The 27,730-nt window shown below is 28.9% G+C and overlaps 2 protein-coding genes across 2 annotated transcripts; both read right to left on the reverse strand.

The window, feature by feature from the left end:
- Positions 1 to 3,308: 3,308 nt before the first annotated feature.
- Positions 3,309 to 10,368, reverse strand: LOC110665813 (uncharacterized). The gene is made up of 10 exons (XM_021826087.2): positions 9,654 to 10,368; positions 9,131 to 9,361; positions 7,753 to 7,914; positions 6,859 to 6,968; positions 6,217 to 6,325; positions 5,098 to 5,253; positions 4,831 to 4,946; positions 4,577 to 4,743; positions 3,841 to 3,971; positions 3,309 to 3,767 (listed from the first exon to the last, which is right to left on the reverse strand). Exons 1-10 carry the CDS (start codon positions 10,065 to 10,067, stop codon positions 3,660 to 3,662), a joined length of 1,704 nt encoding a protein of 567 aa, XP_021681779.2. The 5' UTR covers positions 10,068 to 10,368; the 3' UTR covers positions 3,309 to 3,659.
- A 121-nt stretch (positions 10,369 to 10,489) lies between these two features.
- LOC110665814 (IAA-amino acid hydrolase ILR1-like 4) lies at positions 10,490 to 16,034 on the reverse strand. Its single transcript, XM_021826088.2, has 5 exons — positions 15,397 to 16,034; positions 14,844 to 14,969; positions 13,000 to 13,314; positions 11,235 to 11,363; positions 10,490 to 11,059 (listed from the first exon to the last, which is right to left on the reverse strand). Exons 1-5 carry the CDS (start codon positions 15,736 to 15,738, stop codon positions 10,652 to 10,654), a joined length of 1,320 nt encoding a protein of 439 aa, XP_021681780.1. The 5' UTR covers positions 15,739 to 16,034; the 3' UTR covers positions 10,490 to 10,651.
- Positions 16,035 to 27,730: the final 11,696 nt, after the last annotated feature.

Raw genomic sequence — 27,730 nt, forward strand, 5'->3', positions numbered from 1 at the left:
TGGAGACCTCCTAAGCAGAATGCCTTGAAGTGCAATGTGGACGCTGCTTTCATTCCAAAATCATGCCATGCAGGGATAGCTTAGATTGTAAGGGACCAGTATGGGAGAAATAAAGGTGGTAAGCTTTCTGTGGTACAGGGTGTTTTTAACTCGTTTTTGGCCGAGGCTAGGGGTTTTAGAGAGGCTCTGAGTTGGGTTAAAGATCGAGGCTATGATTGTCCTATCGAATTTAAGACAGACTCAATGATGGTGGTACAGGCGATACAAGGTTCGAAGGTGTATAATTCATATTTCGAGTCAATAATTTCATATTGTAAATGTAATACCCCTAATTTTTAAATTAATTATTTTATAGGTAGATATTAATATTTTATTTTATTTAAATTTTGGGGAAATATTTGAAATTTTTCAAATTGTTGAAATCGGGTTCGATTTTCCGAAAATATAGAACTTTGATAATTTTTAAAAATTTATTTAAAGACCATGTAGCAAAACTAAAAATATATTTAGACTCTATGAATTTTTCTGAGTTTTATGAAATTTTTTTAGAATTTTTGGGCCTCATTTTTTGTTCCAGAGCAGAGTAAAAATTCAATTTCGGGTATTTTAAATCGAACCGGACCGAATCTGACCGGTCGAATCGGACCGGCCTATTTTCTTTTTCCTTCTTCTTCTTCGCACGCCCCCGACACTCTCCCTCTCTCTCACGTTTTCTTTCTCCTCCCTCTCCCCCTGTGCCGACCGCCGCTACCCGACCCTCCCCCACATGCCGGCGTACCACCTTCGCCCTTCCCCCTCTCCAGCCGCCGTCTGAAGCGCCGAAAATTGGAATAGGTAAACCCGAATCCTCATTTTTCTTAATTATCTAGTGCCTGATTTTGATTAAAAATCTATAAAATATTCGTGATAGTTAGAAAAATATAATTCCTTTTGCATTAGCTCTATGATATTGCTAATGACCGTGGGGCAAAGTTTTAGAATTTTTAGAGCTCATTTGGGTAGTTTTTGTAAAAGGAGTAATTATAGGGACTGAATTATAATTTTTCAAATTGTGATTGTTGACTGTTTAGGTGGGCCCAGGAGGGGCCATGTGATGTGATTGAGTTATGGATGTGTGACTTGTGGATATAGAAGTGCATTTTGAATCTTTTTACAAGTTGGGTAGGTCCTAGGTATAGGGGAGACTCTGCCAAATTTTCGGTACGACTTATAGTGTCTTTGGTCTTTTCTAAGCTTGTATTGAGCCCAATATATTAAATAATTGCAATGAAATTTATCAGGTGAGCCGGAACAGCCTTTCTCCTCTACTCAGCCGCCACAGTGACCTCGGTTTAAGTCTCTGAGTAAAATATTAATTTTAATTATAATTTCAATATCATTATATGTTCAAGCATGCCCATGCATCACTTATAAATATGTATCTGTGTAGTTAAACACTAGGAACGTCTTTTATTGCATTCTTAATTAATGAAGTGCTATAGATGTTGTTTGTGGTAATTTGGAGCCGTGTGCGTGCGTTGGTGTGCGTGTGGTGTGTGGTATTGGATACGGACAAGACGGGTAGACACAGTTTGAGAGACACTTGCTGAGACCTGATCCTTTATGAATAAGTCGGGGTAGGCACGGCTTGAAAGACACTCGCTGGCCCCCGCATTTGCTTTATTAAGCGAAAGTTCGGCTTGAGAAACACTCGCTGGTAGAGGTTGGATTAAGAGAGCTGTATAGGATATCAGCTCCCATATATGTACTGTTTGAACAGTGTTGGGTGTGTGAGTGCTCCAAATTACCTTTTTACTGTATAAAATTTATAATGATGTTGCATTTCATTCCTTAGGATGCATTAGTTTTAGATAGCTATAGAAATTGTTGTTAAAATTAGTATTTTACTCTCTGAGTCGAACGCTCACTCCTATTCATCTATTTTTCCAGGCTACAAAAGGATTACTTGTTGTGACTAACCTGCTATTCTTCTTCGCAGGTCAATTAGTAGTATCTAATGTATTTTGTATAAATGAGTTAAATTTTAGACTCCACATGTGTTAGGAGTATTTTAATTAATTTGGGTCTGTAATATAATATGGTGTTGAATTTGTAAGATTATTAATTGCATGCATACCTGGATTGGATGAGGGAGCTGAGCTTCCATTGGATTTTATGATATTATGAGTATGTGGAGTGTGAGCTAAGCTCTCCAATTTATTATATATTGTATTTACAGGTCGGACGAGTAAAAAAACTCTCCTTTGAATGGTTCATTTTATGACCTGACTTTATCCGGTTGAATTCTTGAAATTGATTCCAAATGGACTTTAGGATTAGGTTGAGGAATAGTTAAACTTACTACGAGCCTCGGGAGCTTTAGGCTCACCTAGGTCCGAGTGTCGGTCCGGCCCATAGGTTGGGTCGTGACTGTAAAACTCTCTCACAAGAGCTCACATCTTTTTCTTTTAGTTTTGTTAAAAAGTCAGCGAACCAGTGTGCTCATTTGTTAGCTCAAGCAACTACTCCGCCAGATCTTATTTCTAATGTTTTGTCATTTGATTTGATTAATATATAAAGTCCATTTGCATTTAAAAAAAAAAAGTAATTAATTAATATTTTCAAGTAAAATAATATAAGATTATTTAAATAGTACACCAATTATATGTAAATAGACTATAGATTTAATAAAGGAGATATTTAAAGAGATAATATTGAAATAATGAAGCAAAATTCTCCCTAAAAGTCAAGGCCTATTGGAATGATAAAATAATATAAAGTATAACATATTCTCTTAATATATTAAAGAAATTAAATGCATTCAAATATTATCTTTATTTAGTAATACTAATAATATTCTAAAAAATAATTTTAATTCTGAAAAACATAAAATTAGTGCAGAAAGAAAAAATTCAAAGTTATATGTATATATTATATAAAATTATAGATATATAAAATAAATATATGTTCATATATTATAATTTACCTATGATAGCTACCTATTATAGCATTAAAAGAGTAATTATTAATAATTTATAACTTATATATACATTATTGGAGAATTAATAACTTATTTCATAATTTAAATCAATTAATTAACTAATTAATAAAAAAAATAAAGAAAATTTAATGAAATTAAATAAATTATACTTTATAAATAAATTGCCACTTGTTGTAACCGTGTATATATATATATGAAAATTATAAAAACAAAATAAATTAAAATTTTTTAAATACAAAAAAAGAAAAGTTTGAGCAAAACTTTAAAATTATAGTTTTTTTTATGAGAATATATAGAATTATAGTTAAATTTATGAATATTTCGTCCGTACAAAAGATACTCAGGTTACTTTTTCAAACGTTAATTTTCTGGAATAAGTCTCCAGGTGAGAAACTGAAGCATTTGAATAATATCATGCCAAAGCCTACCCTCAGAAAACAAAACCAAGGGAAGAGTCAGTTGTGTGTAGCTCAGACAACAATACAAAATCACAATGGATTCATTGCATGAGAAAAATGAAACCTCTATACAGAAAAATGGGCAAGAATCAGCTGCTTGCTTCACCTATAAAAGTTTCTCTTTAATCTCCAATAATGAAAGGTAAAACTAAGATTCATTCTGTTGAGACCTACTTTTGCTATCATCCTCTGCATGTCAGGTGCTTGATTACAAGCAGCGGTCAGCAAAGTTCTAATAGGCAAACACACTCGATGTGAGGGGTGTGAGGAAACATGTCTACTGGCTGCAGGCTTTTAAGTTTGTAACATCCTTCTATATTTTGCTCTTTCTGCACGAATTTTGCAGAAATTTAGATGATAGTTTCAATCTTCAGAAATCGAGCAGTCAGTAACTCTACGTACCAAACCATGGCAAAGGTAATCAAGGTCTCGTGCACATGTGGCTGGATTACATGATACATAAACAATGCATGGAGCTTTAAGCCTTAACAGAAATTTAATCAACTTCATGTGCATACCAGGACGATTTGGATCTGCAAAATTACACAGTAAAACAACAGTAAAAAGACTCGCTGATGAGAATTGTCCTCTTTGAAGTAAGCATACATAATGAAGTTTCTGCCCCAAGAAAGAGGAGCCAACCAAATATCCAATTCCAAAATATTCCTGCTCCTAACCAAACATTCAGAAAATAAAGCATCATCTTTTAATATGCTTCAATATAACATATCTTTTGCCTAATGGCAGGGTCATTAAACAATCCATACTAGCAAAAAACATGTTCTATATATCTCACATATTACCCCCAGCAAAAATAGAAATACATTAGCAGATTTTGTCATAAAAGTTAAATCTGTTGAAGGATAAATAATTGGAAATGAAAATCATGCAGACCAACAGAAATATATAGAAAAAGGAAAAGGGGAGTCCTCAAATCAAAAGTTCACAAAACTTAAAGAAAAGCCAATATTATATCCCCTCTCAACCCATGCACAATTGCAATGAAGAAGAATGGAAAAAGAAAGATGAAGAAGGAGGAAGCTATTGTTCCTTCTCGAGTAAACAAACATGGTAAATTTGAAAACAGCATACTTTTAAACATTTTGAGGAGAAAAGGGGCTACTTGAACAAGGATAACCTGAAATGACAATGTCAGGCTTTGGAAAATTGTTGCCAAAATTTTCACCAATTTTGTTAAGATCCCCTTGCACAAATGTAGCATTAGTGATACCATTCAGCTCAGCATTTTTACGAGCATCAGAGATCGCTTGAGGAACAACTTCATAGCCATAAACATTTTTAGCCCTAGCAAAACAAAAAGGAGTAAAAATAAATGTGATGTCAGGTCAGTAATACTCTACATTTAGAAGTGAGCGAATATACAAGTTATACCTTCTGGCAAGTGTCAGTCCAATGGTTCCAGTACCACAAAATAGGTCAAGAACAATTTCAGAGCTATCTCCTCTGAGACCAGCACAATCTTCAATAAGTTTATACAGAACCTCTGCCTATACAGTATAATAACATCTTTCCATTTACAGATTATAGACATTATATATCAAGAAAATGGAGGAAACAAAAAGATTATGGAGGGGGAGTTTTGTGTAAAAGCATGAAAGCAACCATGAAATAACATTCAATTTATGCCATTCAATGTACCTGACGTGTATTTGTTTGAAAAAAAGAGTTGGCTGAAATTTGGAACGTAAGTCCTCTTAAGATTTCAGTGATAGTGGATTTTCCATACAAAGTGTATTCCTCCTCCCCAACAGACGTGTTGCCAACAGAAGAATTTATATTATTCATGATGCTTACCTAACAAACGTGAAGAAGGAAAGAAAAGAAAACGAGACAAATTATTAGGAACTCAAAGAGTGACCTCATTGATTGATAATGCAAGAAAATTAAGCATTTTCAAGCAAAAAGAGACAACTCAAAATCCACAGACAACACAGCGGCAACAGCAAGCAGTTGCACTTACACATTCATCTCAAAGAAACAAGATTCCATATTTGACTCGTAAGGAAAGTTCATCAGACTGACTCGCAAAGCTTTAAGCAGTCTTGCTACAATTATATTGCCTTTGAGATTTGCCAACTAACCAAGTTACAAAACGTGATTTATATTTTGGGTTTTCTGAAGAAAAAATTGATAGCAGAGTAACAAAAGCACTTAAATTACAATTTACAAGCATCCAAGACAAACATTGTAAGACAGGGTCATTGTAGGACATTCGGCAAATTGTCCACCATGAAAAAAAAATGAAAAGGAAGTTACTAACAATAAGAAAATTCAATCCACTATACAATCGATTTATCTTCAAAGTTACTGAGGATGTAGTAGATATGGTTGAGCTGTTGAGTTTAAAGTATGAGAGAGAGAGAGAGAGAGAGAGAGAGAGAGCTAAATTTGAATCCATACAAAATCAAGATTATAAATTTGAATCAAGGTTCTATTAGTTTAAATTTCCTGTTTCCTTAGTAGGGCTGAGAACAAGGTAAAAACAGCAGATTGCTGCTGAGAGGCACACCTAGGGATGGATCTCCATTCTCCACAAAAACAGAATATGCAACAAAGTTAGGATTGTCTCAGCATTTTTGGAATCCAAGTACCACCTAGGTCAGTATCAGAAATATAATTTTAAATGGTTCAATTTGGTTGGATTGAAGTCGGTCAAAACTATTCCAACTCAGATATGTCAAAAGTTGGCTTGCACAAAAGGATGATCAGGGAAGTTAAAATTGAATGCTAAAAAATTTAGTAACTGGCCATACAAACCACTTCTGGAATAGTTGAAATCTTTTCAACTAGAGGCTTCAGCAGCTGTGGATTGTAAGATGAGGTGACAAAGTTAACCATGAGCTCAAGCAAACCAGTCTTAGAATTCCTGAAACAAAAATCACAAGTGCCAAATTTGAAAGGGAAAATTGCAAAGATAATTTAGAAATCTACTTATTATTCTACAATTATGATTCAGAGTTAAAAGGACTAAACATTGTACATTGGTGATAATAACAAGCCATGAGATGATGAAATTTCCCCAGACAGTTTAAAGGTCATTTAACTGTACTTTATCATTTCCCATTTTCTGAAGCATTAATATCCTCTTCAAATAATGAATTCTTTTACGTACTTATGCTGCATTTATGACAATTGCAGACATAGTTTGACAAGGGACTAATTTGGCATTATCAGATGCCAGATTATAACATGAAAAGAGGTTTAACACAACAGCAATATATAAATTGTCAATTATTATTGCATTTTCACCCTTCTTTCTTAAATTTTTTACCTCCTGCTACCCCCCAATAATCAGAAAACTCATACTTGTAAATATATTATGACAGACTTGAGTCTCTTTCCTATATGTATAAATAAAAAGCAAACTAATCTTGATGAATATAACAGAACGCAGAGTACCTTCCAGTTCTTAGCATTAGATGCTTGAGAAACCCAACATGAGATTTAATATCATAAGGAGTAAGGCCTAATTGTGGATCTCTCCAAAAATCCTGGATGGTTGCCAGAACCTATTTACCAGAAATGCAAGTCAAAGATGACAGGAAAAATACAATTCGTATTACATAAATCCTGTAGTACGTACTGCTAACAAGATATTCAAAAGTGATGAGTTAACTTAGAAACTATTCAACTACAAGGAAAAGTTGCCAAAATGGTGTAAATTAGGAAGAAAATCCAAAAATGCTTCAGATATTCAAGTGATTTTTTTCTCTGCTTTGCTTTTTTCCCATTTCCTTTTTGTTTACTAATATATCCTTATGAACATAGCACATAGATACTGAGTTTTAGATGTGTAATAACAGTAAACAGGCAACAATTGTTCCTTGATTGATTGCATTTTATGCCAGCTTACATAATATCATAATAAGGACGAAAATCGGCAATAGAAGTAAATAAATGTGAACATTATAACATTAAAAGAAATTAGTGCAACACTTTGGTGTCAACATTACTGCCTTTGAAGTTGATGTCATGGAGAATATACTTGTCAAAACTGTCTTCAAATTAAGCTAGTCTCTAAAACCTTCCATCAAATATTGAATTCCTGTTTACCTAGAAAAAATAAGCTGCAATAAACCATCGAATACAACATGAACTTAAATTAGATCTACAAATAGGTATCCTAGATTTAACTAGTAGAAGCTAGCAAAAATTGTTTTCAAAAAAAGTCATAGCCAATCTGCAGCATCTGAACAGAATACCCACAACAAAAATTCCTTGTGGAATATAAAGACTTTCAATAATAAAGATTATATAAAAAAATAAAAAAATAAAAAAAAAAAAAAAGCATACCTTGTTAGCAGGCTCACTTTGTAACAAGCACTTATCAACGTTTAGAACCTTGTCAAAAAAGCCTGGAGCATGCAGTCCTAATGCAAAGTTCTCAACGCCATCTTGTTTCTCTCCTAGCAAATCTCTAGGTAACCATTTTTGAGAACCAAATGAGAACTCCATCTGCCAACAAATTCAAGTAGCAACTCAATGATGTATGCATGTTTACCCATTTCATTTCAAATCACTGTCCCTTTCTCTGTCTATGATTACATTACAGTGAACTTTTTAGTACAGTGAACTATTTTTAAAAATGTTGACAAGCAGGTATAGATACAACAATCTATATAAATATCTATATATCTATTCTATAATAATAATAATAATAATAATAATAATAATAATAATAATAATAATAATAATAATAAAGCCAAGTACTAAAATAAATTCAAGCCATGCTGCCATGTGGCTTTTTATACTAATGCCACTTGGCATAATAGGAAAGCCATACCAAGGGTTTAACAACAAAAATCTCTCCTTCCTTTACTTTTTTAAGATCTTTGTTTCCCCCATTCATTTACTTTGTCTCTTTCTTCCTATCTAATGCACCACTTTAACATCAATATAATTCACCTTATGCCTTTTAGAGTCGCTTAATGGTTACAATGTACTATCACTTAATTCTAAACTACAATTAAATAACATATTATATCAAACTAACTACTTTCAAAACACAAACTCACAAGCTACCTTTTAATTGTCCACTATAATTGTAAAATTATATACTTAATCCTTTAAAATAAAAAAAAAATTATGACAATCGTTACTATTTAATTAATACTAGGAAAGCTAACAGTTATAGTTATAAAATAAACTATATAAACTAACGCTATAATGTACTTGATTTCTAAAATAAAAAATTTGACAATATTTATAATTTAATTAATATTAGGAAAACTAAGAATCATACTTATAAACTATAACCAATATCAAACATCAAAAATCAAACTTAGCCACTTCCTAATGCAAATAGAAAATACATTGTCCAACCAGGATTTTCTTACAAACCTACCAAATAATATTTTAGTAACTAAGGCATTAGAAGAAGATGAAAAGCAATTAGCATAAACATTATTAAGATAATCTTCATAATATAAGAATTTATTTATATACATTTTATTAGCATCTTATTTTATTATTCATATTCATTTTCAATTTATATTTATTCTTTGCATTTATTTTCTTTATAATTTCACAATTTTTTTTTACCAACATTTCAAATAAATTAAATATATATGGGACACGTTATATAGTCATATCTTCATTCAATTAAATAAAGCTTAGTTCTTAAAATGTTTAAGCTCAACCAATTTTTAAAATGCATATGCACTACACTAACCTTATTTCTATAATGAAATTGAATATCGCAGGGAACAATAGACTTCATATCCAGATCTTTATCTGAAAACTTTCCAACATGTGTCATCAACTCAAGAACTTGCTGCTCCTTAGCTCTAAGCTGAGCCTCATATGACAGATTTTGTGTCTTACAACCCCCACAATAGGATGCGTACTCACAAGGGGCATCTATAATATCCAAATGAGGAGATATTGTCTTCACCTTGGTTACCTGTAATTTTCATGAAACCAAACAGCATAACTAATTAGACAAAACAAGGCTAAATGGACCTAAAAAGTCCAAACCTTATGCTAACTCCTATTGATTTTATCACATTAAGCTTGACCTCATGCTGTTATGAATTGGTAAAATTGCAGCCAGTTCATTAGAAAAAATTGAAAAGAAAAGGAAAAAGGTGAATCAAACGAAAAAAAAAAAATCCTCAAACTGTCAAACACTTCAGCAGCCAAAGACAATCGACACGAACAATTCGCAAGAAAAAGCTCGAGAAAGGGAAACCAACCTCTGCATAACTTCCCTTTCTGCGAGTAACCCGCCCAATGAACCTTTCACCAGGGAGTGCCCGGTCACACATTACAACAAATCCAGTATCTGCCACTTTGCACACACCCTTCCCCTTGAAAGCCAAAGACTCGCAAACCAACTCCAAAGTCTGGCCTCTCTTAGGAAAAAATGAGCTAGAACTATTGTTATCCACATCTGATACAATACTATCCTTCTTCTTGTTGTTAATAAGTAGGTTTTGTTGGGTTTTCTGTGCTCTTTCTTGTTGCCGCTGCTCCTGTCCTTGCGGGTATTGAGAGATGGAAGAAGGATTGAGAGATGCTAGCGAGTGGAGCTTTTGAAGCTTATGGAGTCTACGGAGCCAAGAGTGGGTGGCGGTAAGTTGTCTCAAGGAGCACAGTGGCGTGGTCATAGTGGCAATGGAGGAGTAGTAGATTGGCGTAGTCTGTGCAGGGGAGGGAAATTTTGATGGGGGCAATTTGGGATGGAGGGTATTATCGGTATTAGAAAATTGAACGAGGGCAATTTGGTGTAAAGAAGTTGTAAATCCCGGTTCTTGGACTGTATTCTGAGCCGACAATCGTTAAACGTTTGCTGAATACTGTGGGTATTATTTTTTTTAATATTTATTATATTAATGTGATTAATGAATAAAACGTTAATTACTGTTTAATCCCTGAATTTTGAGTAATTAATAAGAACCTGTAAAAATCATAATTGATTTTTACAATTATTCCTTTCAGTTTTCTAGTTCCTTTGAACATCCCACATATGCTCCTGAGTGGTCTGAGTTGCAAGAAAGAATGTGAACTGCCAATGGTTTAAAAAGCTCTATACTTGAAAGGAAAGAACTTAATATTCTGAAATTGAATGACCAGTTGCGAGAAGAGGTCATAAATACATAGAAGCAAGAACCAGAATGTGAACCTGAAAAATTTTAAATCTTTCAAGTCAACAATATGTTTATACCAACTGTGATGTCAGTCAAGAAACACCTCAGAGTTCGTCATGATGTTTTTCCTCTGGCAAAGGAACTTCAGGTTGGAATTCAAGAAGATAATTAACAGCCAATGATGCATGAAGTGCAGCACCATAAGGAAGGACGTCTTCATTGATTTCAAACAAAGGTGAGTGTGGGGATTGAAGCTGTTTGCTCGTCTCATTCTTCATTCCAATAAAGAAGAAGTATCCAGGAATCACCTCTTGGTAAAAGGCAAAATCCTCAGATCCCATTAACGGTGTCATATCTTCAACTTTATCAATGCCAAGCATAGCTCCTGCTACATTTTTGAAGTACTCATGCAACTGTTTATTGTTTATGGTAGGAGGGAAAAAGGGTTTCTCATTCTCTAGGAAATCAATGGATGCTTTACACCTCTGTACAGAAGCTTGCCCTGTGATGACCTGTTATTGAACATGGAACGCCCTTCTAAGTGCAAGTTTTATCAATTTAGGTTTGAAAAGTGGATTTATTCATAAATCCGAATGCTTGAGAACATCATTATTAACATATAAAACTCAAAATTCAACAAAATTTGTTGCATCATAGCTATAATAATTCACAATTCAGCTGCAATACCTCCTCAATACGTTGCCTAAGTTGCATAAAGCTTTGTTTTGAAAAGGATCGGAAGGTGCCACCAATTGTAACAGAATCTGGAATAACATTGAACGCACCACCCCCTTGGAATTTTGCAACGGTCACCACCTGCAGGTCATATTTCCATTTAAGTAGCAGTGGTTGCAATAACAATAGTAATTAAATAGGGATAACAACAATTCCATCAATTTGACATGCTAAAATTTACCCATTCCACAAATAAAAGAAGCATGGTTTTTAAATCTAGTCCGATTATTGAACCGTTGAAGACAAAGAATTCATTTGAAATAAAACATTTGCAAGAAATGAATTCACAATCATGCATGAATTCTATTTCTTTTAAAATGAATTTTTTAAGTTAAAAAAATTTGAATTTTTTTTATTCCAAATATGAGAATTAGCCAAAAAGAAATTAATTAAATTGAATTCTTACAAAATTTTATATTCCAAACAAGGGAAGGAGTCAAGGATTTAAGATTCAATCAGGGTTCAAACGGTAATACTATTAAATAAATATTAAATATATTATATATATTATTATTGATTTATAAATATATTATAAAATAATATAATTTAATAATAATAATATATTAAATTATATCAAAATTAATAATTTTATCTAATTTTATAGTAAATTATTAATAATATTAAAATTAAATAAAATAAATTAATTTATAATAAAAATTAATTAATTAATTTTATTCATTATAAAAAATAACAAAAGTAATTTTAATTATTTATATATAATAATTTAATTTATGTAAAATAATTTTAGAAGAATTATAAAACAAAAAAATTACCATAGAATAAGATAGATACATCTATTTTGAAATCATATTATAGAGTAATGAGCAAGGTTAAAGAATAAATAATGATGTGTGTGATGTTCCCCCCCTGTATGTACAAAATTTTTTTTTTTTTTTTTTTTTTTTGAAGGTAATGAACTGGTTCACCCTGTTTGAACCAGACCAACCGACCGGGTTGACAGGTTAACCCTTGTTAACTCCGGTTTTCTTCTAAAGAGGGTTTCAAATATCAACCATACCAGTTACTAGTCCAGTTTCTAATTAAACCGGTACAACCGGCCAGTCTGGTCCAGTTTCCATAACCATGAAAAGAAGTTAAGTGCCATGTATTTTCAGTGAACATAATTGTGAGTTAGCAGATTCCCCATTTTCCATCAAGGGATGAGAAAAGAAGACAGATGTCCCATGAGAATTAAAATGCTGATATCTTTCTAACAATTTTCCTCATGAAACATCATAAAATTACAACCTCAATGTAATGGCCCTCCACATAAAATAAACAGGAACAAGTACTGCAGTCCCACTCTCACTTCTTGTGGCCACACTTTCCTCTACAACTGCAGATCTCGACAACATTATAAAACCGTTGGTTTCTCAAACCAATCCACTAACCAAACTAAGGTACCATTCAATGCTGCACCTCAATGTTTAAATGGCTGGATCTAAGACATGCTAAATTTTGTAAAGAGCAAAGCAAAGGACGTGAATTGATCATTACTAGAAGAACTAAGCATGAGTAAAGTATAACTAAGTGAAGAATCAAGTCTCAAGTGGAGCAAGCTGCAGAAGAATAGTGAATTCTTTCATAGCTCCATGCTTTGTAGAATTGTGAATCCAAGAAGAATGTAAAACAAGCAGCAGAGCTTAGAATGTTAACTGAAGAATTTGTCAATTGCAAGCATGAGGAATTCAAAACACAAGAGGAAACTGAAATGTACCTGTGAGTCCAGTGGATCAGCTTCCCTTGAAACCAGATGCTGTAAGCTCACAATCACATTAGAAGCTGCCAATATTGGATCTATTGAGTGCTGAGGAATGGCAGCATGACCTCCTTTTCCACTTATTACTGCTTCAAAGAAGCCACTCCCAGCCAGTAAAGGACCAGGTCTGGAAGCCACATGACCTATTGGCAACCTGGGATCAACATGCAGCCCAAAGATTGCATTGACATTCTCTAATGCTCCTGCATCTATCATTTTCTTTGCCCCACCACCTCCTTCCTCAGCTGGTTGGAAAACAAGAACCACTGTACCCTAATAATGCAACAAAAATTGAATAGCATCTAGCATCAATAAAGACATAATACTGTAAAATAGAAGAGTTTTTTGGAAAAATCCATGCATTCTATCCCCCTCCCCCATGTTTTCTTTTATCTTGCATAAAAGCACAGCACAGGGTCAGAGTCTCAAACAAAAGAGCAGATTTTCTCGGTGCTATTTAAAGAATCTAACTTCAATTAGCTGCTATTCAACAAAGTTACTTGCATAATAGGAAATTAAGCTTGCAATAGAGAATTCAATGTCATCTATTATCTATTACCTTAAAGGCGTCATGGCACATTAGCATTTTAAAAAGAATCAGTCATCAATTGCAGATCCCCTTCTCTAAAAATGATTTGATTTCTTTGTCTATATAGTGTATGGCTTGCTTATTACCTAAAGTTTAAGTTAAAACGTTAAAAAAAAAAAAAATTTACAAAAAATAGCCCAACAAGTACATCCTTCACATTACTTTCATATAGAGATGCTAAAAAGACAGATTGGGCCTAAGTCCAGCTGAGTTTTTGAACCTTCACATTTTTTTTTTTTTTTTTGTTAGAGGAAGGCCGGCAGGTCCCCAGGCCCATTGACTTGCCTGTTTTGATTTTATCATCAATATAGACAGGCTAAACAATAAATAACCAAACATATGGAATGATGAACCAATGCTATTTAATCCCAAAGATTATAATTTGTTATAACACAGTAACATAGAAAGATACAAGGAAGCTTATATATCATTGATAAAAGAAAGATACAAGGAAGCTTATGTATCATTGATAAAATAGCCCTTACTGATTACTATTAAGACTTTGATGAAGAATTGCTTCTATTGTGTCTGGCTTTTAATTACATATAATACAGGTTCTAGATTTTTTTTCAGCAAAACATGAATTATCTTTACCTTCCGTCAAGAAACCACTTAACCTAAAAGCTAAAGCTTGTAGGTGATGCCTCAAGAATAATTTTTTATAGTTTTATATCTCTAATGCATCCCTGCACGTGCATGTCCACTGGGCTTGAAGCATGAACAAGCACAAACCTAAGGTAAAAACCTACTTTACCTTGAGATAATTTACTTGATTAATAAATGGGTCACATTTTGGTCTGAAAAGCTCTGAAACCATATCAAGAAACCACTCAATTTAAAAGCATATGCTTGTAGATGAGGGTCTCAATAATGGTTTTATATCTCTAATGCCTTCTTTAAAGTTCTGCCCAAGTGCTCATCATAGTTTCAACTATTTTCGACAGTACCAAAAGTTATCTCTGATCAAAAAATAGCAGCCAGAAATACCAACATCCTAAATCTCATGCCAAGATATGCAGTTGGGAGAAGATTCTTCTGGCCACCCACAACTTGAATATACTTTTGTGGATAACCAAAACTAAAGAAGATGTGCTCAAGCAGATAGGACGGGCTAATGTCCATTGTAAATTTTGCCCAGTATAATGGGATCCTAAAGATTTTAAGACAGCAATAAGAAACTTGTTTACGAAGGATAAGAAGGAGCCAAACAAACCTTTATCTCTTCCCGATGGGCTTGAAGGATCTTTGCTGCACCAAGAAGCATAGTGACATGAGCATCATGTCCACAAGCATGCATCTTCCCAGGAACTCTACTCTTGTGTTCCCACTCTACCATTTCCTATCATATTCAAGTGTCAATTAAATTCACAATATTCTCTGATTAAAGAAAGGTCAAATGAACCTAAAATAACACTGAGATACGGAGAAAACCGATTATTAATTGAAGCATCATACCCAACAAAATCACCAAAATATAGCACAAAGATGAGCATATTACTAGAAATCGGCCTAATTTGATTTCTGCGCAAAGATAATAACTATAAATCGAAACATCGCCGTCTAGATATCCCTTATCAATTAAGATACCACACTTGGACAGACTCTCTCAATTCCCTCAAATATAATGAAACAAATCCTCAAAAATAAATACCCAGAAAATGATTTTCTATTGAGTAAAAAATCTCGACAGAATAAAATTGTCATTTCTGCAAGAATAAAAGTCAGTTAACGCAATTGGACTTGAAGGATAAAAAAATAAATCAAACCTGCATAGCAAGAGCATCCATGTCCGCCCTTATTGCAACAAAAGGAGGTTTGCCAGTCCCAATGAAGCCAACAACGCCAGTAACTGAAAATGGGTATTTATATTTAATACCTATTTTATTCAATTCTTCTCGAATAAGCTTACTAGTTTCAAATTCCTCATAACCCAGTTCTGGGTTCTCATGTATCTTTCTCCTCACACCCACCATCCAATTGAAAAGCTCCTCTTTCTTGGCATAATTGAGAAACTTTGTTGAGATATCCAATGGCATCCCATTTAAGCTAAAAGTTTGACTCAATAAATGAAAAAAGACCACCAAAAAAACCCAGCTAAAGAAATTCATGGTCTCACAAAGAAATGATGAGATTGTAAAACAAAGATCAAAACTTTAATAAGAAGAAGGGGTTTGGGATTACGGCAATAATCGGTCACAGATAAGCAGATGGTTTAGTTATCGGGACTGAAATGATGTTAAGTGGTTTCAGTCTTTCAGAGCCGCCAAACTTGATAAACTGGTGGTGGGACTGTCCAAAGAGTGTTTGCAGAAATGGTCTACCCACCACACGTCCACAAATAACACGGCACCAAAGCAGGCGGTGCGATTTGTTTATAATATTGAGTGGCGGCTGCCGGCGGGCCTTCTACTACCGTATACGTCACACTAAATAAGTTCCCCACTACCCACGCATGTGCCCATTTTTAATTTTTCACGTGCTTTAATTTTTGTTCACTTGTTTATTCCGTCTATGTTTGGAAGAAAAGGGAGAAGGAAAAATAAGAAAAAAAATAAAAGCGATGGATTTTTTATTTTTTTATTATTTAGATATTAAAAGGAAAAATAAAAAAATAATATAATAAATCATTTTTTTAATCTAATTTGATTCAACTATTAAAAATATATTATTTACTTAATATGTGTTATGCTTTAGTTTATATTTTTTAATTATTTAAAAAAAAATAAAATATATATTTTATATTTTATTTTAAATTAAAATAAATAATTATAAAAATAAAAAATAATCTTATATATTTTTCACACTTTCTCTCTAATTTAGATAGAATATAATAATAATTTTTATTTGTTATTTTCCACTCTTTTTTCTTATTTTAAATTTTCTCCCATATATATATATATATATATATATATATATATATATATATATATATATATATATTACTTTATTAATTTATATCTAAATATTTTTAAATTTTAACTATCAAAATCTTATCTCAACTTTTTAGTACGTTTTTTAAAAAATTTTAAAGTTTTCCTTAGTTTAAAAGTTCAAACATTATAAAACTATGCTCATCATATTATATATCCTTAAAGTAATTTTTTTTTAATTACATTAGAAAAAAATTAATTTTTAAAAAAAATTACATATATATATTCATTAAAATTTTATTTAGAAAATTTAAATTTATAATTTTAAAAATTTATAAAATAGCATATGTGTTTTTTTATTTTATTTATCCATTATTGATATATGTCAAATGATTTAAATAATAGAGAAAAAAATCTATTAATCAACTTATTTATTTATTAAATTTAAAATAAAATTTTATTATTATTAAATTTTTATAATATAATTATGAAATTATAAATGTAGTAAAATCTATATTAAACTATATCATTCTAATAAAATAATAAATAATCGTATAAGGTACAGGTAAAATTATTAGTTTCAAATAAAAAAATATATTTTTATCCTTTTTTCTAAAATTAATTAATTATCATCATTATTTTGAAACTATCATAAATTAGAGATAAGGATATCAAATTTTCAATTCAGGATTTTGTTTGATTTTTCAAAAATTGAACTAATTTCCAATTTAATCAATGGGTTTAATTTGATTTCAAGATATATTAACAATTTATCATATCTTTTTCTATATAGAAGAAAAATTAAAGTTTTTAATTTAATCATTGGAAGTTCTACGTCGAGAACCTTCATTTCCCCATTTTATCCAGTTGTGTCTTAGTCCTACATAGAGAGGGTAACAGGTCAAATTTTTATAGGTATGAAATTTTATTAAATCATAATATGACAGATTTAGATAATATATAATCGAATTTAAAATAGATTTAGATTTAAGAAATGATATGCTTAACGAATTCGGATTTTACATGTTAAATACTTATTAACTAAATTCGTTTATATATACTTAATTAAATATAAAATATACTTTTTTATAATAATATTTATAAATTTTATATATTTTATTTTAAATATAATAAAATTTAAATATTTTATAATATTATTAAATTTTAAAATATAAATTATTAATAAAAATAATTTTTATATAAATTATTAATTAAAATATATAAAATGATATTTTCAAGTAATAGTAATAAAGTTTGAGACATATTTGATAGTTGATAATAAATTTGAGTTAAGTTTATGACAGATTTGATTTTGATAATATTAATCTGATTTGAGTATAGCATTTTTGTGGATACTTTGCCTGTTATCATATCTAATTACACATAAAAAAAAAATAAACAAAATAAATACAATATAAAATAAAGAGAAGCCAAATCAAACTGGCTTAAACCATTTTGGTAGAGACAACTCCAAGCTTAAACAATGATTGTTTCCAATAGTCATCCACACTCCTCAGTCAAATCAAATTTCATGCTTTATCAAAGTAGGCCACAATTCGATACCCAAAAAAATCATGATGAGTAATGTCACAATAAGTTAAATCCAGTGAATCCATTTAAAAAAAAAAAAACTTTTAGAGTAAAGCCATAAAGAAGAGGCCAAACTTCACATGTATGGCAACTAAACTTATAAACTTAAGTCTGATAAATTATTAGATAATTTGTCATCAATTTTTTATTACACTTTTAAGTAAATATAATATTTAATTATTATATTGATATGGAGAGTCGAATCAAGTGAAATAAATTTATGTAGATTATATAATATTTTTAATATTTATATTAAAAAAATCATACAAATATAATTATTAGTGGATAAAATCAATCATGATGTTGAGGGTGGTTGATTAATTTTCCAAATTAAAAGCAAGTTGCATTACCAATGAACCATATTGAAAATTATCAACTCAAGTATGTACATCATTAACTATGTGACTTAAGTGTTGCTATGTGACTTAAGTGTTGCCACCTCTTTATTATTTTATTTGTGTCATCTAATGCTGTACAGTGCAAAAATGACAATGTGAAATGATGGTGGTACTTTAAAGGACAGTGGCAATTCTTTTTCTTAATTACATAGGGAATGTGATGATTAAACAGATGAAGTCCATCATCTAAAGGCCAACTAATTATTAGAAAGATGAAGTCCATTTCTAAAGGTCAACTAGCAAAAGTTATAAATCCTACAATTATTTAATAAAATAAATTACTAAAAATATATTAAATAAAAACTTAAAATTTAATTATACCATTATACTTATTAAAAAATTTTAATTTAATTATTTTTTATTTTTAATCAAATTTACTCTAGAAGTTTAAATTGAAGCTCAATTTACTCAAAAATTAATAAAATTAAAAAATTAGGCTCCTTAGTTTTTAGATTTAAATAAATAAATTAAGAAATTTAGTCTCAAAATCAAGAAATTGAAATTCTTGAATTTTAATTTAAATAATTTAGCGCATAAATTTTAATGGGCTTAAATTAAAATTTCTAAATTAATTTGGACAAAAAAGTAAAAATATGCTAAATTAAACTTTTTCAATAAATATATAGACTAAATTAAACATTTTACCTTAAATAAAATGTATTTTTAATTAAAAATTTTTAATTCATAATATTAAAATTATACCAACAAATTTTAGTTCAATGGCATTAGAATAGTCTCTAATATTGTGAAATATCGAGCTCGAATTCAGTTTCAAAACTAATTATACTAGAAAATATATTAAAATTATTTCAGGAATTTTGAGAAAAATTTTGGCCTAAACTATATAGAAAAAATTTAATTTTATTTTATATTTAAAAAAAATTAAATAGATATTTTTAATTAAAAAAAGTATCATTTATAATGGGACTTTGATAATTAAACTGTATAATATTTCCAATGAAAATTTGAAATATTAGAAAATTAAAAATCAACAAGTATTTTAAAATTTGAATTAAGAATTTAAATATGTATTTTATCTTAAAAGCAATAAATTTTTAATTTTTTTTTTAGAGTGAAGAAAATTTTATACCTTTTTCTTAACAGATATGTGAAAATTCAAGAATACCATAACGCCAATGGGATTTGTGGTTAATTAGTTGTGAGCGTTGATATTCCTGTTGTTTACCCTAGACCAAGTGATGGTCCCATTTATAATTGAAATTAAATTGATTTAATTTAAAATTAAAATTTATTAAAATTAAATCAATAAAAATTTATATTAAATTGAATAGAAACCAATTCAATTATTTTATTTGATTCAATTTTAAGTTACACTTAGTATTGAAAAAATTTTAATAATTAAATTTAATCAAAATCAAATTATAATTAAAGTCAAATTTTAACTAAAATTAAAATTAAAAACCACCTTATTGTTTGATTGAAATTCCTCTAAATTTAAAATTAAAATTGCTGATTCTGTCACCTCTAATTTATGAAATTTTATTTAATGAAATCGATATATATATAATAATTTTAATATAATTATTTATTATAATTAGACTTACATAAAATCTATCACCATTAACTATTATAATAAAATTGTTGGAAATTTTATATCATAATTTTTCCTAACATTTCATATTATATATATATTTTTTTAATTTAATTTTTATTAAATTTCAAACTCAAGATATTGTGAATTTGTTATTAAAATATTTTTGTTAGAAAAAGGTGGGCAACACCAAGTACAAATAGATAATTTTGAATTATTTGTTATTTTTTTAAAAAATGGAAAATATGATTATTTCTTGAACAGGTTGGTGGGCCTTTTTATTTTTATTATTTTTATTTTTATTTATAATTAAAAAAATTGAATATTTATAAAAAAATAATTAATTAAAATTAAAAAATGTTATTTTGATATTCACATATAATAATTAAAATTATAAAGTAAAAACACAAAAATATAAAAAAAGTAAATTTTAAGAGTACAAAAATAATTTTAATTTTCATCATGTAATTTATATATGTAAATTAAATACCTTAAAAAAAATTTAATTCTGATTTTATAATTAACTAAATATAAATAAAAATTTATCATTCTATTTTGCATTTAGTCTGATTTTGATTTCAAAAATAAATAAAACGGACCCTTAATCTCTTATTTTGTACAAGACTGATTTCCAGTAAAGAAAACAACAACAACGTTTAAAGGCAAAAAAAAACAATGTTTAAAAGCAAAAAAAAAAAAATAATTAATTTTATTTTTCAGTAGACATTATGAGCACTGAAATTAAAAAAAAAACAAAAAAAAATTTATATAATCACTAAACACATTTTAATATTCCAACTAAAAGACATGTCATTGCAAAATGGAAAAAAAATACTCAGAACATTTTAATTGAAAAAAAAAACCATGACTTTGATTGGAGATAATTAAATCATTTAATTTAAAATTAAAATTAATTTAATTTAAATTATTTGAAATTAATTTTAAATTGGAATAAATTCAATCAATTTGATTAAATGTAAAAATTAAAAATTTTTAAAATAAATTTATCATTGAAATCAAAATTGAAACCGAATTTTAAACTAAAAAAACTCTTAAATTTAGCCTATAATATTAGAATCATAATTTTATTGCAGTCAGTCTTAAGATTTATCTGGCATTACTGTTAAAACTGCTGTTAAAAAAATTATTTTTTTTAAAACAAAATATATTTTTTTCAAACTCCTTACTTTTATTTAGAAAAGTAGTTTCAACCCTTCAAATATAATGTCAGTTTAATTTCATTAAAGTAACAATTTTTATATCATCGAGTATTGAATATAGAGGTAAAGGTTTACTGCGCTTCTAAAGGAAAAACTCAAATTTAATCATTGAATAGGTATTTTAAAAAGTACAATTGCGAACTCATAAGAGATTACCTTTCTGTAAATCATAAAATAAATATAGAGGAATACCTATTTAATTAAAAAAAAATTGACGATTTTTATCATTTTGATAAGAAAAAAAACAAATTTTTAGTTCATTTTATCTGCGCTATTGTATTTTTTAGTTCATTTTATCTGCATTATTTTTAATTAAAGCTTGTGTATAATTTTGAGTTTCAAATTTTTTATTTGAATGGAATTTAAATAAATATTTTTTTAATTTTTAATTGATTATAATTTAAATATTTTAATATATTAATTCCATTCATTTACATTTTTATATTGTAAAATTTATATTTGTTATTGTTGAGATAGTGGTTGTAAAATAGGTTTTAAGGTGGATAAATCACTATTTTTAATATATTAATTGCCTCCCATTATATTACTATAAGGTTACGATAATATACCTTAGTAATACAGCAAAGTCAGGAATCTACATATATTAATTTCTGAAGATTTTCTTTAATAATTTTTTATGAACTGGATTTAGAGAGATAAAAAGAGAAGAATAATAAATAGAAAAAATGTGTAAATGAATTTAATAACTCATATGTATTTATAGATAATAAAAAGTCATAACACATTTCTAAACAAATACGATTGTTTATTTTAAATTGGTGCATATTCTAACAGATGTGGCTGTTTATGCGTAATAGACATGTATGTTTATTAATAGATAAATCTGTTATGGCATCTCTCATAACAGAGGTAATTGTTTGTGTACAATAGACATATTTATTTATTAACAGACATATATATTTGTTAATAAGCATATCTATTAATAATTTACTTATAAAAATTAAAATAATAAAATAAAATTAATTATTTTATTTTCACATACACACATGTGTTAAGTACCACCATAGAATAATATATATTTATTTAAATATATATAATTCTATATATTTCACTTTCCTTCAATTTCTTCTCTCCAATTTCTATTTTATTTAAATTGCCTTTCCTCACATTATACACATTAAAAACTTCTTGTATTAATAATGTGTTATTTTTTTCTATCTTTATTATATAACACACAAGCTATTTATAATAACTCATTTTTTAGATTGTAATATTAGATCCTATCACTTCATGCACAATGAAAAGCATATTTCAATTTAAACTTTTCCTTATTGCAAGTATTTTAAAGTTTTAAAGAAATTATAATGGCCTTAACTTAAATATAGATTATTGTTAAATAGAACCGAAAATACTACACACATGAATCAATTAGTTCAAATCAAAAGTTCACCACAATTTCATTACTAATATGGCATTGTACTACCTCATATTTTCATGAACATGTTTAAAATTTATTCCAACTTTTTGTTTAAGCAACACTACTTTCTATGTTCATATAGGTGAAATTTCCTTTGTGACAATAGTAAACTTCATTAAAAATAGGGATGGCAATTCGGGTTGGTGGGTCGTGTTCATGTCGACACGACACTGACATGAATACGATTATGGTCGGTATGAATACGATACGATTAATAAATCGTGTCCAAAATTAAAACACGAACATGACTGTTTTATTATACGAGTTACACAACACGATGTGATCAATAATAAATCGTATTAGGCTAATGTGACATGACACGATTCATTTAAAATGATTTGATATGAATCAATCTATTTAACATGATTTGACAAGACTTAATTTATTTAATATGATTTCACACGACCCAACATAATTTATTTGACACGTTTTGATACGATTTAATATTTTTAATTTTTATAAAATAATATATCACATGAAATTTACACATATTAACATGCATAAATTTAATAATATACAAAAATTAAAAAATAAATCAAGCAAATGATATTTTTAATATTTAGCTGATCAACATTTTAACTAAAAATAAAAAATAATAATTATTAAGTAATATTTTTAACTTTTTGTATAATTTTACAAATTAAATTAATTTTAATAAAAAAAATTAGTTATTGTAACAAAATTTTAATGTAATAAATAATTAGACTTTTATTTATTAATTCATTACTTTTAATAGTGTCATTTGCAGCTTAGCGGGTTAAAATAGGTTGGCGTGTTAAAATGGGTTGGTAAGTCATGAGTCGACAGATAACACGAATAATAAAGTGTGTCATAAATATGTCAAGTCAGATTGATGGGTCAACTCGTGACACAACACGACACGACACGATTATTAGAATGTCATAAATGGGTCGACACAATTTCAACATGAACACGAATAAGCTCAACCCAAACACTTTATTTTCATGTCGTGTTCATGTCGTATTCGTGAGTCGTGTTTAAATTTGCTACCCCTAATTAACAATATAAATACTTATCTTCATTCCATTAACCTAGTACACTAAGTACTTAATTATAACATTTAGTAATGACTTGTTATTACTCTTTAAACTTTATTTAGTAATAATACTATAAAGTTGAGTTTCCATCATTAATAAATTTAATAGAATATTCTTAATTCTAATTCAATAGAAGTACTTTTGATCATATCTCTCAAAAGTTTTTTCGTAAACGGATCTACTAGATTATTGCAAGACTTGACATAAACAATAGTAATAACACTATCAGAGATTAATTGTCTACATATTCATATCTCAAGCTAACATGTCTAGGCTTTCCATTATAATTTAGTTATAAGCTCTAGACATTGTTGCTAACTATTATAGTATAAGGAAATAGCAGGCATCATTTGTAGCCACAACTTGATATCCAGTAAAAAATTTTCAACCATCCTACCTCCTTTCCAATTGTTGCTAAAGCTATAAACATTGATTCCATCATATAATGAGTTATACAAGTTTATTTCTTTGATGTCCAAGAAACAACGCCTCCACCTAAGGTGGACACCAAGCCAGAGGTTGACTTATTATCATTAGCACAATTATCCAACTAGCATATGTATAACCTTCTAATACAATTGGAAATTATTGTAAAATAAACTAAAATTTATAGTCCTTTTTAAATAACCAATAACTCTTGAAATTGCTTTCTAATGTTCAATACTAGGCTTGTTAGTATATCTTAATAATTTGTACAATGCATAATATACATTTAAACTATCAATAGCACTAGCATACTCAATTTGAGCAATTGCTTTGCTAGAATTTACAGTTAATTTACAAAAAACATCGTATGAAATATTTGTTACTTTGACTTTTAAATAATTAAATTTATTTAATATTTTCTCAATATAATTAGATTAACAAATGGCAAAACTACCACTATGTTTTTCTATTTTGATACCAAAGATGATATCTACCTCCGTTAAATATTTTATTTTAAATTTAGAGGTTAAATGTTTCTTTATATCATTCACATCTTCTATATTTGTTCCAACTATAAGCACAACATAAAGAAAAATTATCACACTAAAATCTTCTTCAATATGCAAGTGTTTTTAAAACTATTCAAGAGAAAAGTCTTTTGTGGCATGCAATAATTTTTTCTTATAATCATTCTAACTGAGAGTAAGATCTGCTATTATTCCTCATACTTGAAATAAAGCTATGAAACTCATGGGCTTGATCCATAACAAGCACATTATCATTCATTTAGAATTCAAAATATTTCATGATGAGAAATTTATCCACACATTGTTTTTTTTTTTTTGTCGTATTTGAACTCCAATGAATTTCATATTTTTTTTAGAGACTTGACAGAGGTAAATAGATCATACAGTTTATCAGACAATTGTTGAGAATATGATCTCTGCACAATAATTCATTTTCTTCACGCTTTTTTCAATGTAGTAAGTAAAAATAGCATCTTATCTTTTCAGCAAACATAAATTGTTCTATCAAAATGATTCTATTTCACGAACTCTTGATTCATCACAGAAAAAGCCTTGAACTCCATTATAATTAATACCTTAAAATTGTTGAGATAGTGAGTGTAGAATAGGCTTTAAGGTGTAATAAATCACTATCTTTAAGGTATTAATTGCTTCTACTACATTGCTGTAAGGTTATGATAATATACCTTTACGATACAATAAAGTCAGAAATTTGCAGGCAACAAATTTCTAAAGATTTTTTAAGAACTTTTTATAAATTGAATTTAGAGAGATAAGAAGAGAAGAAGAAAAAGAAATAGAATAAGTGCATAAATGAATTAAATAACTCATATATATTTATAGAAAATAAAAAATTATGGCACCTTTCTAGACAGAGACAATTGTTTATTTTAAAATTGCACATCTTCTAACAGATGTGATTATTTTTGTATAACATACACATCTGTTTGTTAACAGACACATATATTATGGCACATTTTGTAATAGATGTAACGATTTTATGTAATGAATATATCTTTTTATTAATAGACACATTTGTTATGGCACATCTTGTGACAAATATAACTGTTTGTGTATAATAAATATATCTGTTTATTAATAGATACATCTATTTGTTAACAACATATTTATTAGCAAATTATTTATAAAAACTAAAATAATAAAATGAAATTAATTATTTTATTTTCACACACGCACACCATAGAATAATATATATATTTATTTAAATATATATAATTCTATATATTTCACTTTTTTTCACTTTTTTCCTCAAATTTATATTTTATTTAAATTATCCTTCACATTATAAACAATAAAAATAAAACTTCTTGTAGCTATTTATAACAGTTATGGCTATTTAGATATTCTTTTTAAATACAAAAGATAGATAAATTCAATTTATGAGTGTGGTTATTATTATGATTAAAAAAGTAATTTCAATTTAATGGTAAAATAAATATTATCTAACCATGAGTTTATCAGTATGAATCCAATCAAGTAAAAAAAAAATTACAGTGTATCCTTTTAAATTTATCAGAATTATAAATTAATGTTTTTATTTTTAATTTTAAATAACTACATTTTCAGGTTTCTTTCATTTATTTAAATTGAATATATTTCTGTTAATGAGAGGTTAAACAATAAATAATTTTTATTATTTTATTGACAAAATAAAATTTTAAATTCTAATTATTTTAATTAAAAATAATGTCATGACTCAAATTTTGAGTCGGACCGGTACTAGAACTTGGGACAGCATAATACTCTCAAAACCAGTAGTAAGCCTAACTATTCCTAACCCAATTATAAGGCCCATAATTATAGTCTAATTTTGAGGAGCTAAACGGACAGAGTCCGGCCATAAATTAAGCCACCCAACGGGGAGCAATAGTTCACCCGACCTGTAATCATAATATATCTCAATTTGGGGAGTTCAGCTCACCCTCATAATTCTCAAAGAAATACATATAATCCAATAGGAGCTCAGTTCCCTCATCAAAGCATAACCACATAATAACCTTTATAACATCCAACAAAATAAGTTATTACAGTTCCAGAAAGTTTAATACATTAATGGTACATGCGAAGTTTCTAGAATATAAACAAGGAAATAAGAACATAATAAATCTGCTTCTAATTAACTTACGAGGAAGAAAATAGGTTAAACTCAAAGAGCTCTTCTGTTACCTGAGGAAAAATAGTTGAATAGGAGTGAGCGTTCGACTCATAGAGTAAGATATTGATTTTAAATATAATTTCTATAACTATTTAAGCCTAGTATATTCTTATATATGAAATGCAATATACACATATATTACCAAACAAGTCAAATAATATTCGCATAAAAGATAATTTGGAGCGCTCACACACCCGTGTATCACATCAATTATATCATATATATAAACGGGAGCTGATCCCCTATTGTAACACCCCTACATGCATAGTCCTGTGTATTTTACTGTTTCGATAACCGGTGTCAGTCCAGACAATTAAGAGGATTAGAATCATGTTTAAGTCATCTAGAAAAGCCCTGAATGAAAATAAATAGCCACTATATGATGATGAAATAAAAATTCAGAAAGCAAAGCACAATGGGTTAAAAGAGCCGAGGGTCACAGCGATTGGTGACCATACTGGGAAGTGACTACGAGGTTAGTTATAACCCTATTTTTGTATGGGGCATTATGACACCATAGGTCTAAGAATTATTGTGAAGCTAGGGAAAATGTAAAAATCACAGAAAAAGGTAGAGAACCAGATCAAATAATTAGATCAGGGTTCCGAAAGAAATACAGAATTATTAGTAAACCGGATCAGACCGGCGAAGGGCAAATTGGTCAATTCACCCCTAGAGGTGACTCATGACCTAACTGTCCAATAAAATGTGAGAAATTAAAATTGTGAAATATATAATTAAATTGAAGAAGTGGGGAAAAATAAAGGAAAAGAAAAGAAAAGAAAATAAAGGATTAATGACATCACTTTACATGACATAAGCATGACTTCATAATTAATTATACT

Source organism: Hevea brasiliensis, chromosome 6 (assembly GCF_030052815.1).
Source record: "Hevea brasiliensis isolate MT/VB/25A 57/8 chromosome 6, ASM3005281v1, whole genome shotgun sequence".
NCBI classification, from domain to species: Eukaryota; Viridiplantae; Streptophyta; class Magnoliopsida; order Malpighiales; family Euphorbiaceae; genus Hevea; species Hevea brasiliensis.

What these genes read in the sequence shown, in the direction of transcription:
- LOC110665813 (XM_021826087.2), bottom strand. Translation starts at nt 10,067, where the DNA reads ATGACCACGCCACTGTGCTCCTTGAGACAACTTACCGCCACCCACTCT. An exon ending in GAAAGGGAAGTTATGCAGAG is followed by an intron (nt 9,362 to 9,653) that starts GTTGGTTTCCCT and finishes TGAAAATTACAG; the next exon opens with GTAACCAAGGTGAAGACAAT. An exon ending in CTAATGCTAAGAACTGGAAG is followed by an intron (nt 6,326 to 6,858) that starts GTACTCTGCGTT and finishes TTTTTGTTTCAG; the next exon opens with GAATTCTAAGACTGGTTTGC.
- LOC110665814 (XM_021826088.2), bottom strand. Translation starts at nt 15,738, where the DNA reads ATGAATTTCTTTAGCTGGGTTTTTTTGGTGGTCTTTTTTCATTTATTG. An exon ending in CCCATCGGGAAGAGATAAAG is followed by an intron (nt 13,315 to 14,843) that starts GTTTGTTTGGCT and finishes TTGCATTATTAG; the next exon opens with GGTACAGTGGTTCTTGTTTT. An exon ending in CTGATCCACTGGACTCACAG is followed by an intron (nt 11,364 to 12,999) that starts GTACATTTCAGT and finishes TATGACCTGCAG; the next exon opens with GTGGTGACCGTTGCAAAATT.